The sequence below is a fragment of the Lemur catta genome, chromosome 10 (assembly GCF_020740605.2).
Source record: "Lemur catta isolate mLemCat1 chromosome 10, mLemCat1.pri, whole genome shotgun sequence".
Lineage (NCBI taxonomy): Eukaryota > Metazoa > Chordata > Mammalia > Primates > Lemuridae > Lemur > Lemur catta.
Window position 1 is genome coordinate 33227609 of NC_059137.1, and position 27113 is coordinate 33254721.

The 27113-nt window shown below is 46.4% G+C and overlaps 1 protein-coding gene across 1 annotated transcript in view; it reads left to right on the forward strand.

Moving 5' to 3' along the window:
* The window catches only part of GABBR2 (gamma-aminobutyric acid type B receptor subunit 2), a 365809-nt gene that overhangs the window by 160966 nt on the left and 177730 nt on the right, over window positions 1-27113 (forward strand). Inside the window, exon 4 of the mRNA XM_045563833.1 lies at window positions 25861-25962. Coding sequence (XP_045419789.1) covers window positions 25861-25962 — 102 coding nt within the window. The remainder of the gene's footprint in view (window positions 1-25860; window positions 25963-27113) is intronic.

The window sequence follows — 27113 nt, forward strand, 5'->3', positions numbered from 1 at the left end:
GCCATCCAGGAGCTCTGCCATGTTGATGAGTTTCTGTGCCTGCCACGAGCATCGCTACCCTTCCCTCTTCTTCCCTCCCTCCAAACAGGCTCCAAGACTCCCTGCCTAGTCGCTGGTCCTCAGTGGTCTTGAGGCTTCTGGGGCTGACCTTTCCATGCCGGTAGCCTCCCTCAAGTGGCAGGACCCACTGGGGCCCTTGATCTGCCCAAGACCTAAAGGTCGCCATCTGCAAAGCTTCCTCTTCAAAGCACCTGCCCTTTCAGGCCCTCCAGGCCCTGCCTGGCTCTTTGAAACCTTTTCCTCTTGCCAAGTTGCCATCTGCCCCACCAAAGGGGTCTCTGGTCAGCTCCTCTGAAGTTACTGCCTACTATTCTGGAGCAGTAGCCTGGGAGACACTCCTGCATCAGAGGACAGGGAGGCCCCAAGCTTGCACCTGATCCAGAAGCCACCCTAGGTAGACTGATCAGTCATTTCCTGCCACTCTTAACAGGAATGAGCTGGCAACGTGGCTCAAGAGACCCTGCACAGTCCTCCTTCTCTGTCCCACCTCCAGTCACTGTCCCCATTGCCCCTGTGGTCCAGCCACACCTCTATGGTGGCTTCTTTTTCAGCAGGAACATCCGCCCCACGTACCTGGCTTGACCCTCCTCCCCAGCTGGCTCAGGTGTGCCACCTCTGTGCTCCGTCCCATCGGGCTCCCTGTGCCAGCTCTCTGAATGATGCAACACCAGGCACCATCTGCTTCCTCATCTCTTTCCACTGCTCCTGGATGGGAGAGCCCCTGTGGACAAGAGACACGGCTGATCTCTGTGTTCCTCACCCTGCCTGCTGCCTGGTGCATACGTGTTCAATAAGGATCTCGGTAAACGATTCTCTCCCTGTTAAGGCAGATGCTTAGGGGCAAATGCAGTTATTTCCCCTGTTGCCCTGCGTCTGCCTGTGCCTGGGATGGTGATATGAGGGTGGAGGGGTGCCGGGCTGGTGCTGGCCCCTGTCCTCTCCTGCCTGCCGCCTGCCTGAGCCATTGGGGCCCTCAGGAAGAAGGGAGGGGCAGCAAAGTCAGCAGGTCTGTCTCCCACAGAACTCAGCGTAGATGATGCCATCATTTCTTAACCTGAAGTCTTTTTTGCATGTGACATTGTTTGTTTTGGGAATTTTCCTAAAGATCTCAGTGGAAAGTTCTGAGCCAGCCACTGGAACCAGCAGTGCCCAGGAACCTGCCACGTGGTTGCTTATGGACGACATCATTGTTAGGCATCTGGAGTGTACACAGTGTGGTTTGTCTAAGTTATTTTTCCTGACTGGTCATCCTGGGAGTTTCATTCAGAGTTGTTCACACTTCAGCATCCTCTGTGTTCAGGATCTGTCTTCTAGAGCAGCGGTTCTCAAAGTGTGGTCCCTGGACCATCACCTGGGCTCCATCCCAGCCCCAGGGAATCAGCCACTCTGGGCGGGGCTCAGCAGTCTGATTTCGATGCAGGCTAGAGTTTGAGAACCACTGCACTGGAGGAATGGGCAGCCTTCGGGCGAGACCACTGTGCTCTTGAGCCGGTTTTATCAGAGAAAAGGGCCACGCACGCTGGGAGGACTGAGCCACCTCCGGTCTCTGTCCTTGGCTTCCCTCCTGCCTGCAGGATCACCTGCCAACACATCCGCAGATCTTTTATCATTAGGAGACAGGAGGGGACTCCCGACGGATCAGATTCTAATCCTAATGGTACTAGCGCCCCACCTCTTGCCCCAACTTTTATCTGAAGAACTTGCTAATGCTTTTAGGTGACTTGGCTGCCCGCCCAGCAAGCATCCTCTCCTTCTCTGTGCTCTTACCTTGCGCTCTGCGGGGACCAGGCCCGCGGTCAGCCAGCAAGAACAGCTCCCGAGCTGTCCTGCCAGTGCCAAGGTGGCAGTTTGTGGCATCCTCTTTGGCTGTTTTTGGAGGGGTAGGTCTGTTATTTCCCAAAGTGTGGTATAAATATGTGACATGATTTTTGTACAATTTTAATAGTTCTGTATTTATGTTATTATATCCTAGAAAAAATTACGACTAGCTCATCAAAACTGCACTTCATGGATGTTATTGCTTAGGGTGGAACCCCTGTTTAAAAAGCAAGATGGTTTAAAGGAAAATACTAAGTTAGTGCTTACATAGGTGGTGCAGACATGGTGAAATGGCCTCTGAGGGGTGCGAGGGTGACTGGAATTTGGGGACCACTGGGATGAATGAAGACCACTTGGCCACCTGTTCAATTAACTCGTGAGGGCGGGAGAGGGTACTGCCAACAGGCTTCTCCTTGAAGCCCTGATCTAAAGCACACTAGATGGGAGGGACTTGCCAAGTCCAGTGGGGTCAAGAATGGGCCCCACAAGCCTGCAGCCTTGTGCTGAGGTTCCCTGGGGGCAGACCTGGGGGTGCCAGCAAGGCTTGTTCCTTCATGTGAGTGCCCTCGGGGGAAGCGCGGTCCACCGGCAGGTTCTCTGTCCTGCCCATCCTTGCAGAGTGAAGGCCCCTCATGGGTGACAGCCATTGCCCATCAGGTCTCTAGTGTCCAGCGCTCCTGCCATCTTGGTGGCAGTGTATGCATATCTGGGAGCACATCCAGGAGTTTTTTGTCCAGGGGTGGCTGCCATGGCTCAGAGCTCCTGCCTTGGGACAGATGGCCCCCTAGGCTCGTCCTCCCTCTGCTCCAGAACAGGGAGGAGACGGCTGGCCCATCCGCGGTGCAGAAGGAAGACCTTGGGACCTGGTGGATGGTTTTCCCTAACACTCCACCCCCCGCGCCACCCCCTCCACAAAACACGCCAGCTCTTAAAAGAAAGGGGCTGCCCCGGAGAGACTGGGTGTCTGGCTGTGGTCTGTAGTCGGGGGGCTGGGAGACTGCAACGCTGTCTACTTGAGAGGCTGTGCAGCATGAGATAAATATATCCTCCACCCAGGCTGCGTGGACCCTGCAACACGGGGATGAGTGAGTGAGTGCGCCTTCTCTGAGAGAGCCCGCGGGAGATCCTGGTCTCTGGGGGAACTGGCCATGCATGGCGACCTCAGCACCCTCACCAGGGACGCTTCCTGGCACCTCCCGCGCAGCCTCGGGCCAGGTTCCCAGGGCACAGCTCCAGCCCTGTGAAGCAACCGCTGCGTCATGACCTTTGGGGTAGCAGAATGTAATTATGACGTCATCCTCTGCCATTTGTGGAGGACCTACTGTATGCCGGGTGATTACATTCAGTCATCCAGCAGGGTGCCTCTGTTTCAGAGAGCAGACTCCCCCGGGGACAGTTAAGAAACCGCCGAGGTCTCACAGCCAAGAGGTGGCCAGTGTAGACAGGAAACCAGGTTTGCACCTGCCCTTGAGGAGAGAAGGAGGCGGGGTCTGGGGCCAGTACCCACACAACACCTGCAGCCCACCCTGCCCCAGAAGCAAGGAGATAAATAGACCAGCCAACGCGTTCACAGTCCCTTGTATTTCTGATGTGGGATTTTGGACTTAATTTTCATTGTCTTCCCAGATCTGGAATCTCAGAGCCCAGTGCCGTCCCCCCACAGCTGCTCCTACCGCACCTCCCAGGACACTTCATTTCAGTCGGGCCTCTCGGCTGACTGGGCAGCGAATCTTGCAGTGTGTAGGTTCCCCAGAGCTATTCTGGTACATTCTGGCTGTAGTTCTCCGCCAAGGCCCATCTGCCGGGCTTGGGTAGTGCCAGAGCCACATGAGCAAAGGAGCGGAGTTGGGAAGCTGTGTGGAACTTTCAGGAAATGGCGAAGAGTCTGTTGGAGCTGGAAAGCCTGAGTACGGGGACAGAGGTGGGAGAATGGGCTGGGAGATGAGAAGCATGGGGAAGGCCCCTGAGTTTGGACTTTACCTGTCAGCAGTAGGGAGCCACGGAAGGTTTTTAAAGGAGGGGTGAGGTAGTAGCAGTCTTGGGGGCAGATTGGGACGAGCAGAACAGAGGCTGGGAAAGCAGCCAGGAAGTTATTGCAGTAATTCCAAAGAAAAATAAGTTTGCAGTTACTGTCTTACATAAAAATGTCAAGTTCTCTTTGTTGTTATTTTTTGCTTTTTTTAATTTAAAAATACTAATTATTGTTTTCTAACTGTAATGTTGATATGCACTCAATGCGGAAAGCTTGGAAAACACAGAAGAGCAAAAAGGAAAATTAAAAATCGGCCCACTGAAAGGTCATTGTTAACGTCTAGGCTGATGTCTTTACCATTTTTTCAATGCACATAAATGAACATGAATGAACAAATACGTGCCCAGGCCATGGAAATGGCTTCTTTAACTTGGGAATGCAGGGACATGTTTTCCCAGGTCAGCAAAAGTCACCCACCACCGTGATTCATGATAGCTGCGCAGCACTTGCCCCGACTTGGCCCTGGCAGTCTCTGTGAACCGTCCCAACCTGTGCCCTCTCTGATGTCCTCTGGGCTGGGTTTGCCTCGAGTCTTACTTATGCTACCATCTGTTCCCTTCCTCCCTATATTCCTGTAATTCTATAATATTCTGTCCATTAGTGGTCTTCTTAATTGTTTTCTAGAACCTTTAGGGGCTTGTTTCTTAAAAAATTCTTTGTCTGCCATTTCAAGGACTTTTGGATAGGACAGGAGCTAGAAGTGTATTTGCAGTCACCGTTTTTATCCAGTCTCTGTTCAAAACATTCTACCCTATGTGTTTGCCATAAGTTACTCAAGAAGGCCCCTGTTATTGAACATGGAGGTAGTTGCCAGTTTTTACTGATTATAATCAACGGTGCCATAAACTCATACTTGCATTTTTGTGTGAACATTCTGATTATTTTCCAAGGATAAATTCCTAGAAATAGCATATGCATATTTTTGAACCTTTTGTACATATTGCCAAATTGTCCTCCAGAAAGATCATACCAATTTAGAGTTTCATAGCAGTATATGAGAGCATTCCCTGCCAACATTGTGTATTATTCTGTTCTGATCTTTGGCAATTGCTATTTTAATTTGCATTTCTTTGATTACTATTGAGATTGGATTTTATTTTACTAAGACTCTTTCTCATTTCTGTTTCTCCTTTTGTAAATTGGCTGTTCATGTTGGCACTTTTTCCTGTTGGAGTGTTCTCTTTTTTTCTTACTGATTTATAAGAGCTCTTTATAAAGTAAGGATATCAGCCCTTTTCACATTTGTTGAGATATTCCCCCATGTTTTAAGTGACATTTAATTTTGTTTTTGATGTTACTCAATATATTGAAATTTTTAATGTTTTATATAGTAGAATTTATCAAGATCATTTTTTTTTACCTTTCTGTTATGCTTCCCAAGCTCTTCCCATCCCAAGAATTTTTGTAAATACTCACCTACATTTTTGTCTAGTGTATTTATTACTTCAATTTTCAATTTATCTGGAATTTCAGTATATGGTCTGAATATCAAACCTTGCTTCTCCTGCCCCCATCGTCACTCAATTTTTCTTTCAGCTCTTAATTGATATATCTTTCCCTGACTAATTTAAAATACCTATGCTAAATTTTATCTTTAGAAAATAATATATTACATTTTATATATGGCTTAGACCAGTTCTGTATGATAGAAATATAATGAGGGCCACATATGTGATTTTAAATTTTCTAGTAGCCACATTTTAAAAAGTAAAAAGGAACAGGCAAAAGTAATTTTAATAATATATTTGATTTAATGCAATATATCCAAAATACTATCATTTCAACATATGTGAGTAGCATTTCAAGTGCTCAGTCGTGACACATGGCTAGTGGCCGCCACAGTGGACAACGCAGCTGTAGACTGTTCCTGAGTTTCTAGACTCCATTCTATGGATCTGTCTGCTCTGGAATTGGCACTCTAGCTTTCCTTTATAATATAGTTTAATAATGTGCAATCCTCGCTTCTTTCTGCCAATTATTTTTATTTTTACCAATTTAATTTTTGCAAGGTTCCAAAAATGCCCTTGATGTTTTTATTTGAATTTCAGTAATTATAATTAATTTGGAGAAGATCCAACATCTTTGTAATACTGTGTCTACCCGTTTGCGAATGTGGAACATCTCTCCATTCAAAGTTTCTTGTTGAGTCTGCGGAAAAGTTTGTCATTTTCTTCAGATAGGTCCTTTCCATTAACTGTTAGGTTTATTTTCAGGTCTTCTACATCTATTATTGCTTTGCAGAATAGGATGTACTTTCCTGGATGTTTTTTAAGTAGTCATTGCTGGCATATGGGAAAGCTATTGATCTGTGTGTATACACCTTATGACTGGCCATATTGAACTCCCATTACTTCTGGTAGTTTTCCCTCTCTTAATTCCCTTGGGTTTTCTAGGTAGATACAATAACATCTGGAGCAAAGATAAATTTGCTTTCTGTTTTCCAGCATTATAGCATCTTTATCTTCATCATTTTTCATTGAGACAGTACTGCATAGTGGTTAAGAGCAGAATGACTGTCTGGGTTCTAATTCCAGCTCGGTTACTTGCTGGTGTCCTTGGGTAAGTTATTTAATTTTCCTTTATCCCTGATAATGGGGACATACTCACATTACCGCAAGTGTTGTGAGTATTAAAATAGCTAATACGTGTAAAGCACTTAGGGCTTAGAATAGTGTCCAAAGTGGTACCCATTATATATATTGCAGGGGCTCCCCATTATATATATATATGTAATATATAATAACATTACATATTATTAATACGTTAATATATGCTATTGCATATTAATAATATATTATTGCTTCATTCACTGGATGTTCTAGAATTATATTGAAAAACAGTGATTAACAGTGGGTATTCCTGTCTTCTTCTTGACTGTTGGTAAGATTTGATGTCCATTGGAAGAGCAGATATCCCTCATCATATTGAGGAATGTTCTGTTTTTATGCACTCAGTGTATATACCAGATATGCATGCTAAAAAGTCAGATGCTTTCTTAGAGTCCAAACTGATAGCTATGTATTTTTTCTTTGATCTATTAGTATGACAAATTATAGTCATCAATTTCCTTGTATTCATTCATTCAACACATATTTATTGAGTGCCTAGCATGTGTGGGTCGCTGTTCTAGGCACTATGGACACATCAGTGAGTAAAACAAAGTCCTTGCCCTCAAGGAGCTTGCATTCTGGTTGGGGGGGGGGGGGAAGATGATAAAAAACAATGAGCAAATAAATTTAAAATATACCAGATGATAATAAGTGCTAGGGATAAAAATAAAGTAGGTAAGGGGAGTAGGATACACCATGCAGAGTGGGGTGACATCCAGGAGAGCTTCAAAGAGAACGTGACGTTTGGGCAGATACCTGAGGGCAGAAAGGGGCAAGTCGGGGGTATCTGGGAGGAGAACAGATGAGCGAAGGTCCTGATGTGGGAGGGGTTCCGGAGGAACTGGGGCAGCGCCTGGGAGGCCACTATAGCTGGGACAGACCGGGGGAGGGGAAAGTGGCTTGGTGGGGTGGGGTGGGGGTGGGGGTGGAGCAGAGATTTAGGGCCCTTATAGGACATTTGTGAGGACTTTGGTTTATACTTCGAGTCAGTTCAGACACTACTGGAGACTATCTCTGTTTTTGTTTTTAATTGAGAAAAAAATTCACATCACATAAAATTCACCATTTTAACCATTTTGAAGCATATAATTAAATGGTTTTCAGGATACACACAACGATGTGTGACCATCACTGTTATCTAATTCCAGAACATTTTCGTTACCCCCAAAAGAAACTCCATATCCATTAGCAGTCACTCATTTCCCCCATCCCTCGGCCCCTGAGAACCATTAATCTACTTTGTGTCTCTATGGATTTTCCTATAAGTAGACATTTCATATCAATGAAATGATAAAATATGTGGCATTTTGTGTCTGGCTTATTCACTTAGCATAATGTTTTCAACGTTCATCCATGTTGTAGCATGTATCAGTAATGTATCAGTTCTTCCTTTCTTTCTTATGGCCAAATAATATTTCATTATGTAGATATAACACATTTTGTTTACCCATTCACTAAGGTAATGATGGACATTTCAGTTGTTTCAACTTTTGGCTATATTGAATAATGCTGCCATGAACATCTGTGTGCAAGTTTTTGTGTGAACATATGTTTTAAGTTATCTTGAGTATATACCTAGAAGTGGGATTGCTGGGTCACGTGGTAACTCTACATTTAACATTTTGAGAAACTGCCAAACCATTTTCTGGTTTACATCAATGGCTGTACCATTTTACATTCCCACCAGCAATGTATGAAGGTTCCAATTTCTCCACATCCTTGCCAACACTTGTTATTTTCCATTTAAAAAAATTATAGCCATTTTGGTGGGTGTGAAGTGGTGTCTTCTTGCAGTTTTGAAGTTCATTTCCCTAATGAATAATGATTTTGAACATCTGTTCATGTGCTTATTAGCTTATTATTTGTATATTATCATATATCTTCTTTGGACATATGCCTATCCAAATCCTTTGTCAACTTTTAATTGGATTGTCTCTATTTTATTGAGTTGTAAGTGTTCTTCTGGATTAGACCCATATCCGATATATGATTTGCAAATATTTTCTCCCATTCTGTGGGTTGTCTTTTCATTTTCTTCATGGTGTTTTTTGCATTAAAGTTTAATTTTGGCGAAATAAAGTCTTTTTTTTTTCCTTTGTTGCTTTTGTTTCGGGTGTCATATTTAAGAGACCATTTTCTAATCCAAGGTCATGAAGACTTAATCCTGTGTTTCCTTCTAAGAGTTTCATAGTTTTAGCTCTTACCTTTAAGTCTTTAGTCCCTTTGGAGTTAATTTTTGTGTATGATGTAAGGTAAGGTTCCAACTTCATTCTTTTGCATCAAGCTATCCAGTTGTCCCAGGATCACTGGTTGAAAAGATTATTATTTCTCCATTAAATGGTCTTGGCAACCTTGTTGAAAATCAACTGACTATAGAAGTATGGATTTATTTCTGGATTACTGGAGAGTTTTTTTTAAAAAGAAGAGGGATTGGCTGGGCACAGTGGCTCAGCCTGTAATTCTAGCATTTTTAGGGGCTGAGGTGGGGAGATCGCTTGAGGCTAGGAGTTTGAGACCAGCCTGAGCAAGAGCAAGACCCCATCTCCACAAAAAAATAGAAAAATTAGTCAGGCATGGTGGTGCACATCTGTAGTCCCAGCTACTCGAGAGGCTGAGGCAGGAGGATTGGATCTCTTGAGCCCAAGAGTTTGAGGTTGCAGTAAGCTATGATGATGCCACTGCAATCTAACCTGGGCAACAGAGTGAGCCTGTGTCCCCTCAACCAAAAAAAGAGAGATTTTATCTGACTTAGGTTTTAAGAGTATCACCCTGGCCACTGAGTGGAGGGTGGTTACTTGGACTAGATGGTGAAAATCAATCATATTCTAGATTTTTTTTTACACTAACACTGACAAGATTTCCTGATGGAATGAACAGGTGTGTGAGTGAAAAAAGGTGTGGCATCAAAGGTGGCACCGAAGTTTTTGATCTGAGCAAGAGGATGGAATGAGTTATCATGTATTAACTTGACGGAGGATGCAGAGGGAAAGTTTTAGAGAGGGAAATCAGTGGTTTAGATATGTCTATTGGATATCTGGACTGAGAGATTGAATAGGCAGTTGGATAAATGGATCTGGATTGGTTTACATTAAACCATATTGGCATTCCATTTTTTGTTATGTTGTGTTATTCTTTTAATCAGTTTTTTCTGTAAGTACATATGATTATAACTTATATTTTGCTTTGATTGTGCCATCAGTTCAGTTGTTAGGGAGATTCTACTTTTACAACAAGAATTAGAAAGCTTTCCATGTTTTTAGGTGCTCTGTATAGTTTATAGAATATGCAAATTAGCTGCTCTTTGAAAATAAAAAGATAAGTCTATGAAAGCCTCCAGGATTTTGCATCCCCTATCCTGCCTTTCTTACGAGTTATCTTTGCAGCTTATTCCATGCTTATTGGTCACTTTAGTTTTATACTTCTTGTATGGATTTAGTAACGTATTTTCCAGAAAATAGTCCATTTCCTTGAGATTGTCAAATTTATTAGCATACATTAGAGTACAATATTTAAGTCTCTGTCTTTTGTTATATGCTCTTTCTTATTACTGTAGATGTGTTCTTCCTCCTTTTTTCCTTAGCTAGCTTGCTTCTTTTATTAATGTAGCTGATAATAACATCTTAAATTTGGCAGATAAAAATGGTCACATTTTAAATTATATTTTCCAATTAAATTAAACCTGGGTCAGGCGCTCCACCTGCCAGATTTGCTAGGGTTAGTGTCTCTCTCGAAGCATCACCCTCCTCTAACATGACCAGTAACTCTCGTGGTCTTTCCAACACGGAGCTGGGAGAGTCCACATGCTGCAGCCCTTGTCTACTGCTGCCTCTTAGGTGTGCTGTTGACACTGGTCTGTTTCCTGCCACCCACTGATCCAGGTCCCTAGACACACTTCCTGGCATCCTCAAGCTCCTCGTATGGATTCAGAACCTCTGTTGGCTTTTTCTTCTCAGATAGTCACATCCCCAAGGGTCAGAGAGGATTTCTATTACAGTCCTGCCCCTAAAAGGCGCTATTATTCCATTTTGCTACATAATAGAGCTATCTGCTCATCCTCTTTATTAAGGCAGCCACCTTGATTGCTTGGGGGAGTGGAGGCCTATTTGCCTCTCCTTTAAAAATTACTCACCCTCCCAGGGATGGATAAGTTTTTCAGACATTACTCTTGCTAAAGAACATATAGTTCTTAGCAAAGCAAAAAACACAAGTTAAATCTTCAGTGAAGCGTCCCATTATCTTGGTTTTTAAGGAAAGAACCAGCTCTTGGATTTTTTATTGGCTCTGCTTCTGTTTATCTACTTAATTTATTTGCTTCTGCTTTTCTCTTTATTAATACCTTTCTTTTTTATTTATGTCTATTTTAGCATTCTTTTTCTAACTTCTTGATTTGCATACTTAATTTTACTCTTTTTTATTGCTATTAAATGTATTTAAACATATAAATTTCTTTGATTATAGCTTTGGCCAAATCTTACACTTTTAGCTAAATAATATCTCATCCTCATTATAATAAAACTATTCTATAATTGCACTTTAAGTTTAAAATATTAGGCTTCTACTTCTCTAAGTACTAACATAAAAATGCAATGCTATATTGTAAGCTACAGAAAGTAATACTTATTTATTCCCTATGCCTCATCACCTCTAATTTTTTACTTTATAATTTGAGTTTTTATTTGATTTTACTCTTTACATTGTAGATGTTCTTTTTCAGTTATTTAAGGTGTTGATTTTATTTTGAAACTATATTACAATAACTATGATTTTAAGATTCAAATCCATATTTACATGGAGTCAATTTCTAATGACATATCTTTCATGAGTTGTGTCTTTTTTTTTTTTTTTTGAGACAGACTCTCACTTTGTTACCCGGGCTAGAGTGAGTGCCGTGGCATCAGCCTAGCTCACAGCAACCCCAAACTCCTGGTCTTAAGCGATCCTACTGCCTCAGCCTCCTGAGTAGCTGGACTACAGGCATGTGCCACCATGTCCGGCTAATTTTTTCTATACATTCTTTTAGTTGTCCAGATAATTTATTTCTATTTTTAGTAGAGACGGGGTCTCGCTCAGGCTGGTCTCGAACTCCTGAACTCGAGCGATCCACCCGGCTCGGCCTCCCAGAGTGCTAGGATTACAGGCGTGAGCCACCGCGCCCGGCCCGAGTTGTGTCTTTTGATCTATCTCTCTGTCGCATGAGTTCATCTTTTGTTTTTTAGGAAGGCTATATGTGCTTTATATCTATTAATACTCTGCCCTTGCATAAATCACAGTTTCTCTCTGTTGCTTCTCCTGTGAATGACAAGTTATCTAAGTATACATATCTATGATCATGATATTCTTCCTCAAACCTCGCTAGACATTACATCAATGTTGTAATGAAGTCTGATGCAATCTGATTTGGTTCCTTTATAGATAGGTTTTTTTTTCCCCGCCCCGTGCTAGATGCTCATAGGATTCTTTCTTTATTTTTGAAATTAAGAAAGGAAAAAATAGCACATATCTGATGTTTGTTTTGTCTAAAATATGCTTAACATTTTATTTGAAGAATCTGGATTTTTTTCAGATTGTACAAGTTTTCTTTTGTTATATCTTTAATTATTATTCTTTTGTTCTGGTATCTTTTTTAGAAATATCAATAATTCATGAGCGAGTCTCTGTAGTTTATTCTCCATATTGTTATTTTCTCTATGGTATTTTTATCTCAATCTTTGTTCTCTACATCCTGAGAACACATCTCGAGGTTGTCCTCCACAACATTCACAGTTTTCTACAATTAAATTCTGCTCTTTATTGCTTCTAATGCTTCTTAAAAGTCTTATAACATTATTCATTTCCTGTCATTATTATCTTAATGCTGCCTGGTTTCTTTAAATTTCAGTTTCTTTTATTGTATATTCTATTTCTTGTAGTTTAGAGAACAGGTTTTCTTTAAAACGAACACTACAATTTACTTTTATGACCTATAGCAAATCTTTTTAGAGATGATGTTCTTTCTGTGCTTGTATTCCTTGTTTGTTTCCTTGATATTTCAGAAAGTTGTCACAGGTTCCATGTACATTTTAGGCCTTCCCTGACCTGGTATTTGCTTGTAGCACAGGTGAATTCTCCTTGGGGCCCCTCATTGTTCTATCTAGAAGCTATTAGATTCTTCACCTTGGATATTCATCTGGAAGACTTGATGATGGAGTTTTAATATTACCTGCCCGGGGCCAAGCAGCTGAGGGATTAGGGAGCCTTCTGGTGCTGTGGGCATTTCTTCACCGAGTCTGCTGAACAGCTGCTCCAGATGTGCAGGTTTCCTCCTGGCCCCCTCCTTTGTTCCCCTGCCTGCTGTCTGGGAAATGCCCAGACCTATAGCAGGGAGACTGGGCTTGGACAGGCTTTTCTTGTTCTTGGATCTAATGGCCCAGCCATTCCTGAAGGCTGTCAGGCTGCACAGCGAGAGGTGGGCTCATGGCGGCGGGCTCTGCACCCCTCCTGCAGCGCAGCCTCCCCTCTGTCACCCCCTTGCCCAGGAGAGGCCACGAGCTTGGTTGGTCAGCACATCCGCCCTCCCTGCGGCACCATGCCACTTTCTCAGGAAGGAGAGTCATGAGTCAGCCTTCAATCTGGCTCCCTTGGCACTGTACCTAGCAGAAATTCCTCAAAGTTGGTGGCATATTGATGGCACTCTTTCCTACTTTCCAAAGCTGAAGCAGATTCCCCCCTATTTTTATACTCACTTGGTCCTTTCTGTCACTTTCAGAAGGAGGTAGCTTAGGTGGGAGTTGGACATCTGTGCTTAGCTTTCCCATCTTTCTCAAAAGTTTCATAGTTAACATTGTTTCCCGTACTTTGTACTTCGGTATACAGATAGACGAGAGTTCCTGAGCTGCTCCTGTCTGTGGCCCCCATTTAAAATCCCTCGTCTATATTGGCCTTCCTCATATCTGGTTTTATAGTTTTTCCTGAGCACTTTTCCTCGCCTTCTCAAATCTCAGTGTAGCATCCTCTTGATCAGATGGGTAATTCTCCTGCCAAACATGCTGTTGCCAGGCTTGGGGCAGTGAGTTCCGTCGCTTGCCAGGGACCCATCGTCTGGCATCCTAAGCCACATCCTGGCCTTCAGCAATATCGATGGAGCTTCCCCACATCCTCCCTTCTCTGCCAAAGTTATGACCTTCGGGTGGAAACAGAAAACACTATTCCCCTCCTCCGAGTCTCCCTTCCCCTGCGTTTCTCTTGAGAACCATTTTGATTCCTTCTGGCGTGGCCAGACCCTCCGTGTGAGTCAGTGGACGTGGGCAGCAGGCGTTGGGGACGGGCTTGCAGAGGCTCCCCTGTCACCGCTTGGCTGCCCGCCCCAGGAAGACAATGGATCACACAATTTGCCATATCAAGTCTGTGAACAGCTGCCTCTGGGGAGTCACCAAGCTCCACCCATCTGCTCCTTGCGGGGATGCTGTAAAGATCCCTCCCCCCACAGGTGCCCATGAATCCCCTTCGTGGTTTCATGGGCCGTGGAGTAGAATTGTCCCCCAGGAAGTCCACAGCCAGCCCTAGTGAGAAGACACACAGGGTTTGGTACCAGCGGCACCACCACCGTTTCCTTCCCTTTCCCCTCCCCCACGTCATGTTTTCTCTGCCTCCCTCCTTGCCTGCGCAGCCCCTGCTGAACACCGCCGTTACTGAACGTCAGCCATGTAGGCACTTAGCATGTATTAGGTTTTGTAGCCTTTCCAACAGCCTGAGATAAGTTGTGGTTATGCCCCTTTTACAGATGAGAAAAGGGCTCAGAGAGGTTTCTTGCTCACCCAAGGTGGCCCAGCCAGTGCGGGCATAGCCAGCATTCCAATCGAGCCACCTGACTCCAGAGTTTGAGCTCTTGCCTCTCTCCCACAGCCCTGCTAGGGGGGAAATAGACTCACAGACTTGTTATCATGTGTCTAGAACAGAGGTTTGCAAACCGTAGCCCATGGGCCAAATCTAACCCCTTGTTTTTATAAATAAAGTTTTATTGGAACACAGCCATGCACACTCATTTGCATGTTGTCTATGACTGCTTTTGCAATGCAGTTGGGACAGGACCTGTAAGGTCTGCAAAGCTTAAAATTTTTACTGTCTGGCCCTTTACAGAAAAAGCTTGCGGACCCCTGGTTTATAGCATGGGCTATAGAAAGAGACAGACCTGAAATTAAATCCCAGGCTCACTGCCTCCTCCCTGTGTGACCTTGGGCAGCAACTCAACAGCCCTGAATCTCATTTCACTTACCCACAAACTGGTCATAATTGTACATGTTGGGTTTATACCAACGGCCATGAGGAGTGTTATGACACATTTGAGGGGCTGGCGTGTGAAGGGTGCTCAGTAAGTGTGAGGTCCCATTGTGCCGCCTTCTCCAGTTTTTCTCTCTGGCTTCCTTTCTGGAGCATTCCAGCATTTATGCCTAAGAGCCCTTCCTCTTCTCTGGCACCTGGAGCACAGAAGAAGCACAGATGCTTCTCATGCCTCCCCCAGAAACGCTGGGTACCAGGCATTAGTGACATTTCCCTCAGGCGGATGAATGGGGTGTCCTTTGGTTTCATTCACTCGTTCGGCCAGTGTTGTGTGAGCCAGGCCACTGTGCTGCGATCTGACAGGGACTCAGACAGGTGCTCGCAGCCCAGAGGCAGATGGACAGGTAAACAAGCCATGAAAAAGCAGTAACCTCAGTGCCTCCAGATGTGGGTCCCCTTTGGAAAATTCCACTTGGACTCTGCAGAGAAAATACCTGTTCCCAGAGCCTCTGGGTACTGCTCCTAGGAAGATCATTATGAAAACTGCTTAGCACAGCACAGCTTCAAACCCTGCTCCGGGACCGTCAGCCTGCTCAGCACTTTGGTGCAGTGTCCACCCCAGGACGTGGTTGGCTCACCTGGCCCACCGGCCCCTCCCAGGACACACACTCAGCACCTCTACAGGATAGGGCCGGCTCCAGGCGAGGGAAGGGCAGACTGTCTCTCCTGACCTTGGGGGAGCTGTGGAGAGCTTAGGTCTTCTCTGTCCGTGAGGAGCCCAAACACTCTCCCCCAGCGCCCTGCAGGGGGGCTGGAGAGGCCTCATGCTGTGTGCTGCTGCAGCGGATTCCCTCAGCTGTGGATGACCCCAAGAACTTCCAGTTACTCCAGAACAGGACCAGGAAAGTGTGGGCCTGGGAGGGGAAGCAGAGGCTGCAGGTGTTCAGAGGGCGCAAGTGCAGCCCATTGGAGAATCCGGAAGGACTTCTCGTGGGAGGGGCTGTTTGTGATGGGGCTTACAGGGTGAGCAGACATGGACAGAGGAGAGCAGAGGTCAGGAACTCACTTAAGGGGATTAGTGCACGTGTGGTTGGTGGTGAAAATGAATTATGGGTCACAAAGTCAGGATATACAATTGTTTGCTACTCAAAAGACTTATTATCTGTGGTATCAGTTAAGGTCCCAGCAGGAACAGATGGATATAAAGAATGTTTGCTTTAGAGGAGTACTTTGTGCAGGACAAAGGGAACCAGCCGGGGCTAATGCAGCTCCAGGACCACAGTGGTGGGAGTCAGGACCATCACGTGCCTTGGAGGACAAGGGGAGGAATTGGTGCTACTGCAGCCGGGAGGCAGGACCACTTGACTCTAACCAAGCCAGGGAGGAGCCTGGGGGAGAGAGATCCTGAACTCTCTCTCTTCCCACCCTCTGACTCCTGCTGGGCTCCCACTGGCCAACACTGATTGGAAATCAGAGAACAAGGCAACTCAGGTGATGCTCATCATTGAAGTCAAATTCCAGGAACAGAGCAGGGCAGGGCGGGGCAGGCCAGAGGGTGTGCGTGAGGGCAAATGGAGAATAATCAACATGAGATATTATACCAGTTGGGTTAGTGTACTGGGCATATGTACTGGGCATATGGTAGTTTTGTCACTTTCCTCCTTTCCTTAGACTTTCAATGAAGTATAGAAATTACTTTGATAAGTTTAAAGTCTTTCAGTCAAAAGAAATATACATGGTCTGAGTCACTCCTATAAATGATCTGAGTCTACGAGGGTCCCAACAAGACCTGCATTTCAGGCTCTCAGCAGGAGACGTTATCATCTGAGAACTGGGGGGCAATGAACTGGTTTGGCCAAGTTGACACTCATAGTGGGGGAGGGTGAGCCTGTCCTAGGTCACATTCCAGGAAAGGGACTCTGAGACGTGCCTGCAGGGGATATATTGGAGAGTGCCTGCAGGAGCCGGTGGGGAAGGCGGGACTGGGCAGAGGGAGAAGCTACACACAACAAAGTCGCAGCAGAGGCCTCAGCCAGGCTCGCCCACAGGGAGCTCTGGAGCTGGGACGGCCCCTTCAGAGATGTCCGGAATTGAGGCAAGAAGGCTGGGCTAGTCATTGGGTGCAGGCTGGCCTGGGGAAGGGGTGTGGCCTTGGAGAAGGCTGCCTCCTTTCGTTAAGGGCAAATCCTGGCAGCTGGGGAACGAGAGCTTCTGTCCACTGGAAGGTTCTGGCAGCACACCACACTGCAGCATCCATTACTGGGCTCTAATGAGTGAGGAGTTGAAGGTAAAGGGTCACTGCGACTGGGGCATGCTAAAAGGTGTCTCTCACCCATTGTTTCCCAAATCTGTCTGGTAACCGAGCTCCCAGGGCACGCTGTGCAAACACAGATTGCTGGCCTCCCCATACCAGGGTCAGAATCTCTCTGTTGAGGCCCAGGCATCTACATTTCTGCAGAGCTCCTGGGGAGATGCAGGTGCACATGCAGGCTTGAAGCCACTGCTCTTAAGGACTCTGACCCCAAGGGTCGTTGGTGCCAGCATCTAGACTGGACAGGGAGCCCGGGCTCCTCCGGTGGGAGTGTGGTTTGAATCAATGAGCAGTCAGGTCTCAGGCAGCCCCAGGTGTGTTAGTTTCCTGTGGCTGCCATAACAAATCACTGCAAACTAGGTGGCTTAAAACAACAAATTTATTCTCTGGCAGTTCTGGAGGCCAGAAGTCCTAAATCAGGGTGTCAGTAGGTCCATGTGGAAGTCTCTAGGAGAGAATCTTTCCTGCATCTTCCAGCTTCTGGTGGCTGCAGCTGTTCCTTGGCTGGTAGCTGCATCACTCCCATCTCTGCCTCTGCCTCCATGAGGCCTTCTCCTTGTATCTCTGTGTCCCAAATCTCCCTTTGCCTTTCTCTTATAAGGACACTTAATATTGGACTTATCCAGGGTGATCTCATCTTGAGATCCTAAATTACAGCTTTTTCCCAAATAAGGTCACATCCACGGGTTGCTTAGGGTTAGAACGTGGACATCTTTTGGAGGGATCGCCATTCTACCCGTAGATCCTCTGCCCTGTGAACATACATACATGTATCTCTGACACACACTTGCAGACTTCCCATGGACACAGCAGGATGTATACCCACTGGTGTTACTCGTGTGCAGGTATTCCCATGTGGAGTAGATCTAATACATTCTCACATGCTTGCCCTTTACAAATTTTTTCACGTATGTTCAACTCTGGTTATAGATTATTAAGAGCTAACTTATTTGTAGAAATCTGAAAACTAGGTGGCTCCATTTTTTTAAAGGAATGCTTTCTTCAGTGAACGCCCGTCAGATTTGGAAAGGTGGAACTGCAACCACACGGACAAGTTTCTATAAGAATTTATGTACATGCCCCAAATCTTTGGGAAACCTCACTACCTACCAAAGCCACCTTCTCCATCACTAATTAGAAAGGGTTTTTTGGCTCTGGGCCAAAATCTAATTTCCCGAACCGTCTACCTGTTGGTTCCTCGCCGCCATGGGGTGCCCGGAATCAGGCGCCCTCTCTCCCGCATGACGGCTCTTCAGTGTTTGAAGTCGGCCATCCCTTCCTGCTCGGTCTACGCCTCTCCAGGCTAATTTTTTAATTAGCTCAAATTAATGGCGGTTCCTGGGGAGCTCCAGCCCCAGTAAAAGTGACCCGAATTATTCAAAGATTTGAGTGTTTCAAATGCCTGTTTATCCTAATTAGCATCTTAACTACAGCAGTGCCCTCTGCCTCTAACGAGCCACATTTTAACATGTTCCATATTTTAATGGATTTTACTTGAATGAACTGTTTAATCAAGTGAAGACACATTTCATGAATGAATAGAAGTAAATCTATAATTATACACTTTAGTCAGGTAAGACGAGTGACATTTCGGCACAATCCAGGGCTATATATAGTGAGTGCATTTGAATGACAAAGTAGGTTACCTCGGCTTCCGTAGGGGAGCTGGGAATTTGCCTTGCTCTCAAGTTCATTTCGTAACCTAATTAGAATCTGCAAAGAGTTGTAAAGTGCATGTGTGGCACAGCCCTGGTTCTCCCCGGCTTCACCTTTGCCTTTCTGGATGATTCCTCAGCTGGTGCAGTGGCCTTGCGAGGGAACAACTGGCCACAGAAGCCAAGAGTCTTCAAGTCTCTGATGGTCCCTGCAGCCTCCAACCACTGGCTGCAGATTTCACTTGCTCGCCGGAGCCTTCCCTGCTTGGGACCTGTGGCCCGAAGGCCGCAGAGTGTGGCTGTGATGCTGTCCTGCTTCTCTCTTCCCCCCGTCACGCTCCCTCTCTCGTGTCCTCCTCCTTCTTTCCTTCTCTTCACTGTCCCTTCTGACGGAGCCAGGATCCGCACACGCATGAAAGGCCAGGAGCAGAGGGCCTGGGGATTAACACACTGACTGCCACACTAGAAAAAGGATTTTTTTCCTTGGGGCCACAGTATTTTATTATCAAAATAGAATTAAAATTTCAAAAACAAAACGATCCCTTCTAATTTAATGAAAAATGTGTTATTTTTTATTGTTTTCTGTGAGTGAGTTATATGCAACTTGAAAAATAGTTGTTGTGGCTCTCAAGGTGAAGAGATGTGTGAGTTACATATGCTTCGCGAGGCCCTGGGCTCAAAACTAGCATGACTTAAATACAGCTAACTCACAGGGCAGTTAATGTGTTAAAGACAAGATGGACCTATTGGATGGGGCAGGAAGGGGCAGGAAGGGGCAGGGGAGGAATCCTGATGCTCTGGATCTGGAGAAAGTGAGGACAGGTGACTTCGGGGTTTGGGGCAGGCTGGCAACCCAGCTGTGAGTGTGGCGGTTCTTACCCCTGCAATCAGGGCTTTGCACCTTGAGCTGCACACTGGAATCAGCTGGACAGCACTAGAAATCCTGATGCCTGGGTCCTATTCCAGAGGTTCTGATTGGCTTAGGAGGCAGCTAGGGCATCAGTAGTTTCTAAAATTCCCCAGGTGACTCTAACATGCAGTCCAGAAGTTTTTAAGTGACTGCAGCCCCAGCCAACATCCTCTCAACCTCATGAAAGACCCTGAGCCAGAATCACCCAGCTAAGTCACTCCCCCATTCCTCACCATGGAAACTATGTGAGACCATCAGTGTTTATTATTTTAAACTGCTAAGTGTTGGGATAATTTGTTACTCAGCAATAGATGACTAATACAGATTATTAGTTGCTGCAAATGTACCCCCAATCAGGTCACTTCTTGCCACCTCCACCATCGTCTCCTTATCCAGCCTCCACAATCCCTCCCTGGACTATCGCTGGAGCTCCTCCCTGGCCTTACTGTTCCCCCCTTGCCCCTGTCCCCCAGTGGTCCCACAGCAGCTGGAGTTACTGTCTCAAAACACAGTTCTAATCACATCATCCCCTCACTTAAACCTCCTAATAGCTTACATTGTGCATAGGACCAAGACCAGAGCCTTTCACCTGAGCTGTGAGGCCTCATTTCTTTCCGACAACCTGCCCCACCCCTACTTTATGTTCTCCTTTAAGCCCAGCTGGGATATTTTTCCAGTTTCTCTCCTAGCTCCCTCTGCCACGGGACCTTTGCACCTGTTACTCCTCAGCCTGGACTCCTCCCTGCCCTACCTCCTGGCCTAGGTCTGACTTCTTTGTTACAGCCTCTCCCAGAAGCAGCCCCTGAACTTGAGAGCCCTTGTCTCAGTGGAAATTCACACATTGACCAGGACAATTATCTGGTTAATGTCTCTCACCCCGACTGGACAGAGATCCAGGGTGGTGAATGGTTTTGCCCCTCATTAGAGGCCCAGTGCTACCTTGCACGGTGCCTGCAACAGAAGAGGTGTCAATATCATGAATGAATGAGTGAGTGAATGGGTGAGTGAATGAATGAATGAAGACTGGTAGGAACAAACAGACCCCGTTTGCGAAAACCCAAGGCACTGACCGACTGTCCAGGGAGGTCCTCAAGCCCAGAAGCCAGGCAGTGACCAGGCATGAGATGGAATTTCACCCCCAGGAATGAAGCAAGAGCCCAGACTGAGAACCTGAGGTCTGCGATGGCCCATTGCCAGGCCAACTGGGAGTTGGACCCCTCGGCTCCTGACCTTAGGGTCCTTGATGGAGGATCTGTAGGGGCAGGGAGTTCGCTGGCCCTGCCTGTGGGTAGCAGAGAGTGGCAGGGGACAGGAGCCTGGCGGGGCCTGCAGCTACAGTCTGGGGACCCTACAGCAGAGACAGTGTGGGTGGAGAGAACAGACTGGCCCACATGACAGTGAGGGGGCAGGTAGTGCAGTCATTTGATAAGCCCAAGACTGGGTGACTTCCAGAGAGAGGGTGGTGTCCAGCATCCTCCACAGCTGCTCTGTGTTTAATGGACAGGTGCAGGCTTCAAGCAGGGAGGAGGCCCTACAACGGAGTGGCATGGTGGCCTTCCCAGGGGTGGAATAGGGTAGACCCGCATTAGCCTTAAAATGAGTCACATGGACTCAGTTATGCTGAGCAGGAAAATTTTCCAAGTAGTCCACTCACTTCCACTCCCTTCAGATTCCATTTTCCTTCCACCTCTCCCCCTGGTCTCACTCTCCTCTCCCCGCTTCTCCCCCACGTGTTGCAGCCATGGACACAGCCCGGCATGTGCTCTCGCTGCCTAGCGTGCGGATGGGGGTTGTGCGCTCAGTCAGTTGCAGGAACAAGGCCGTTGTGATGGCTTCATTGGAGTGACAAGGCCCTGTCACCCTCTTCACCCACAGCCCCGAGAACCAGCTGGGAGGGAGTCGTGTGCAGACACACTGGTCTCTGCTGTCCAGACGGCTGCTCTGACCTGGCGGCATTTTCTCTCTGCTCAGCCTGAGCAGAGCTGTCCCTCAAAGCCATGGATTCCTCCTGGCTCTAACCTTATTAAAAACTGTTGGCCTTCCTACAGCTTGAAGTCTGAGTTCAAATATGAATGTTCTTGCATTTGGATCTTTGGTTCCCAGAGCTTCACAGAAGCCTGAGTCGTCACTGGTCTCAGCCTTTGTGACCTTTACTCTCTCCAACCGCCCGTGCCCAGGGCCTCCCTAAGGGTTCTTGGTTCCTGCACCTCTTGGTTCCACACCTCTCTCCTCTGAGCACAAGCCACGTCATCACTACCCTAATAGAAACAAGCAAAACGGAGTCCAGCACTCCAGGTGTGGTCTGAGACGGCCCAGAGAGGGACCATCCCCTCCTTCGTTCTAGATGTGATACCTTTGTAAATGTCATTCCGAGTCTCATTCACTCCTTTGGCAATTGCCTTACTCAGCTAATACATTCTGATCTCCTAACCGAGGGGAAGAAATCCAAGTCATTAAAAAATTTTTTTCATACCATTATTAATCATTTACTTAAAACTTATCCTGCTTCCTTCAGGAGCGCGTATCAGAATCACCCAGAGAACGTGTTGAAACACAGGTTTCTGGCCCTGACTCCAGAGCGTCTGATTCAGTAGATCTGAGATGGGGCTTGAGAATCTGCTTTTCTAGCAAGTTCCCAGGGGCCACACTTTGAGAACCACTGCTTTAGGGACATGCTTTCTGGTAAGACCTTGTATCCTCAGTCCATGCCAGTCTGGGGGGGGGGGGGTGGGAATCAGCAGCTATTGCCTCCAACCCTCTACCCCAGATGACGTATTTCTGGGGCTCTGGCCCACCTGTTCCTCTCCATGGTGCCAAATGACTTCAGCTCCTTGTGGATTTGTTCCTGTGGGGGTCCTGGATTCACTGCTCCAAAAGCAGAAGAGTTTTTCCCTTAGGGTGGCCCCTGAGGCTGTCCCCAGGGAACCCCCAGCTATACCTAAGTCGAGTGTGTGTGTATGTGAATATATTTTATTTTCTTGGGAATTAAGGGTTACTCCTTTCCTAGAGGAACATATTTCTGTGTTTATAAGGGAGGTGAATAAAAAAACAGAATTCACATTACAGAAACGCAGTTTATAGCAAACTGTGTATGGGACTGCAGGTACAGGGGATACCTGGGGTTCCAGAAGGAAACATAGGTGTTTACAAATTTGCTTCGTAAATATTTCATCAGTGCACTTAAGGATCCTTCTATGCACATGTGAGGGTGTGGATTTTTTTCCTCATGAGCACGATCAGTTATACTATTTCTTTTCCATGCCTTGGTTATTTTAAAATGCCATTTATTACTGATTTCCTCCATTTGCTTTCCCTAAAAATGTCCATTAGAATAAACACTTGAGGTGAGACAGATACCTTGGTGCTGAAATTACGGGCAGTGAGTGGCTGATCTCAGTGACCATCTGCTCGGCCCTGTTCTGGTCAATCGGGCCTCCGGAACTGTCCACATCTGGTGGATTCCAGAAGAGCCAGCCTGAACCAGAATTGCACCTCAGTTTCCTTATCTGTGAAATTAGGGGTGGAATGAGACAACCTCTAGGGCGTTTTTTGTTTGTTTGTTTTGAGTTCTGGCCACTTATAAAATATTTTATCTGCCATATTGATATGCAGCTTTCATGCACACACGAACACACACATCGAAACCCCAAACCACTGACTGCCTTGATGCCTTATGCATGGCAATGATCGTTGGAACTTTTAAGCAGCATGTAGAACTTTAGAGTTTCATCAGTGTTTTTTGCTGGGCCTTGAATCAACCCTGTAGACTACTTGCTATATTGCCCCCATTTTACAGATGGAAAGACTGACTCAAGAGAGATCTAGTTGTGTCTTTTAATTTGGGTGCTGGGCGAGTGGAGAGCCAGACCTGGCTGTGCACACCCAGGAGCTCGTGCCCTGGGCGGCACTGCCTTCCAGCAGGGGCAAGTGTGCACATCTTCCAACTAGCAATCACTATTGCTTCACAACATGCTCGTGACACACAAAACTGGCAATGGGACCCCACCTGTATCCAAAAAGGATTTGAGGCAGCAGAAATAAATTCCTATGGCAAAATTAACTTTGTTTTTCAATCAACTTGTTCCCAATCTTCCATCAAATCAAGGTAAAAATGAAGATTGGACAAGGTTCACCCTGACTACAGCAGTTTCTTTTTACAAAACATTTATTACAAAGTATCTCAAGCATTCAGAAAAGCACAGAATAAAATACACACCCATGGACTTGCTAGCCAGAATTAATCAATGCTCACATTTTGCTCCATTTGCTTCGTATTCCTTTCCAAGAAATAAAAGATGGCAGCTCCCATTGCAGCCTCCTTTGTTCCTCTTCCTTGGTGGTGACTTCTCAGGAACCATCCTGTGACATTTAGGGCCAGATTATTCGGAACACTTTGAGAGATACATTACAAGCCTCCACCACATATTGAAATAAAAAGAACTTTTTTATTGTGGTAAAATACACTGACATAAAATTTACCATTTTAACCATTTTTAAGTGTACAATCCAGTGGCATTAAGTACATTCACATTTTTGTGCGACTATTACCACTATCCATTGCCACAACTTTTTCATCATCCTTTACTGAGACTCTGTGCCCATTGAGGAGTAACTCCCGTCTCCTGCTCCCCTCAGCTTCCGGTAACCACCATTGTACTTTGTCTCTACGAATTCAACCACCCTGAAGTATCTTGTATAAGTGGAATCATACAATATTTGTCCTCTTGTGTCTGGCATACTGCACATAACGTGATGTCTTCAAGGTTCATCCATGTTGTAGCATGTATCAGAATTTCATTTCTTTTTGAGGCAGGATAATACTCTGTTGTATGCATATACCACAATTTCTTTATCTATCCATCTGCCAATGAACCTTGGGGTTGCTTCCACCTTTTAGCTACTGTAATTACTGCTGCTATGAACAGGGGTATAAAAATGTCTATTCAAGCCTCTGCTTTCAATTAAGTTGAGTATACACCCGGAATTGGTGGATCGTACGGTCATTCTATGTTTAATGTTTCGAGGGTCTACCATACTGTTTTGCACAGTGGCTGTTCCATTTTACATCCCCACCAGCACTGCACAGGCGTTCCAGTTTCTTCACTTTCTTGCTAACACTTGTTGTTTTCTGGTTTTGGATAATAATCACCCTAATGGGTATGAACAAGAAGCATTTTTCAGTATCATCGTCTCTTAAAGAGGAAGAAACTGAGTCCCAGTGAAGGGGAGGGTCACACAGAGAGGCCAAGGTCACACGCAAGTCAGTGACAGAGCAGGACCTGGAAGCTGGGTCCCAACCCCCACCTAATTCTTTCTAGTAACACACAGTCCAGTTTCCATGGCTGTATGGCAGAGGGTGCACAGCCCCGGCCAAAGGCCAGATGCAGACTTCAGATTTATATAGTTTGATCCTTACTTTGGATTTTTTAAAATCAAAATAGTATCAAAATTCTTTAAATGTAGGGTATTTAATGTTTTAAAAATCTAGATTTTGATTTCTTCCCCCTAAATCAGAAGGTCTGGTGACCCTGGACCCATGTTCTAACTTGGCAACTGAGTAGCAACTACTGTCTTTAGATGGGGCATTCGGTCACCAATTTGCCACAATCCCCACCACCACCTAGTATCCTCCACACAGGCTGCTTCCCACAGTGGCTGGCCCTAGTGACGCTGGAGTTTGCAGCCCTTTGCTTTCCGGGTTCACAGACGCTAGTCACTCTGTGTGTCAGAGCAGACAGTTATGTTTCACATCACAGGCTGGTTCCAAACCTCTTTATTCTGCATCATTTTTCTGAGAGTCTTGGCTATTTCTTCACCATAAAAGTGAAATAATATTGCACATAAATAATGCAAAATATAAACCGAGACACTGCTGGAGAGCCTGATTTGGAGATGCGTGATGCAGTGGAGAAACGCCAGCAAGGGTGCTAGTCTTGACTCACGGGAGCTCACTGGGCAATCCTACCACCCCCTTCCCTGCCTGGCCTCCTTGTGCTCGTGTGCCAATCGCAGGGTGGGACTGGGGGGGGTCTCCAAGTTCCCATGGTGCACTCTGGTTTATAATGTAGGAAAAAACCTCCCCTTCCCATTGTTGGTGGAGTGGAGAAAACGGCTTTGCCCACTCGAGCCGCTTCCCCAGGACGACCCCTCTGAGCCGGCCCTTCCCTGGTGGCCAGCACACCCACCCTCTGCTTTCTCTCTGCTGACAGGTGAGGAACGACCTGACCGGGGTTCTGTATGGCGAGGACATTGAGATTTCGGACACCGAGAGTTTCTCCAACGATCCGTGCACCAGTGTCAAAAAGCTCAAGGTAGGCAAGGCTAGCCACAGCCTGAGTGACAGACTGACCACAAAGCTCCTGGGTCCCCAAATCCCCGGACTATGAAAGAGCCTCAGTTTTCATGTGGGCCTCAAGTTCATTTCCTCCTTGGCATCTCAGACCCCAGAGATGCTCCCAGGGGCCGGCTTCCCCTCGCCTTCCCCTTGCTCGCTGGCCAGCGCTGGCCAAAGGTGCTGGTTGCCAGGTGCTCGGCCATTCAGAGCTGTCCTGGTGATTTTACACCTCTCAACCCAGCCTGTGGGGCAAGCAGGGCACAAGTCATTGTCATGTCTATTTTGAAGGGAGAGGAACTGTGTTGCCGAAAGCCCACAGCAAGGGGGCATTGCTGTTGGGACTGGAAGCCCAGGCTCCTGGCCCCCATCCAGTGACTCGATTGGTCTCTAACTTTCATTTGTCCATTCACGCTGCAAGCTCTCTCAAACACCTTTTCTGTGCCAGACCCTGTCCTGGGCTCACCGGCATCGCCAGACCTGTCCTTGTCCTCAGCTTGCTCACAGCCTGGTCAGGAAGACAGACACCTCTCAGGGGAGACAGGAACAAAAGGGCCTGGGAACAAAGAGAGGAAGTGACTCACGCCACCTGGGGAGAGGGTTCAGACAAGGCTCCAAAGAAGAGACAGCATTCAGGCTGTGGAGGATGAGCAGGACCCGACCTGCAGGAGCCTGGCTGGGAAGGAGGGATGAAGGGGAGAGGGCCGGGCAGGCACACTCCTCCTGAGTGTGGGACCGGCAGGAGTTCCACAGAGCCTGGATGTGCCTGGTGCCGGGGTGGGAGGGACAATGCTGAGGATAGAAACAGAAGTCAGTTCCCAGGGGCCTTGAATGCCAAGCTGAGAAGTTTGGTCTTTTATCCTGAGTGCATTGGGGAGCTGCTGGAGGTTTGTAAGCAGGTGCAGGTGTCGTCAGAGCCATGGACTCCCTCTTTTGCTCTCTTCCATTCCGTCATGCCCACATTTAAAATCGTTGGCATGGAGACCCCAGACGCCAACTGCTGAGAGATCCCTTCTGTCTTGTGCGGGTCCCAGGCTACACCATTCAGAGGAGGTGGCAGTTTAGAGCTTTTGCCTTCTAAATCCCACAGTTCACAGATGAGGAGCTCAAAGCCCAGAGATGGGGGAACAA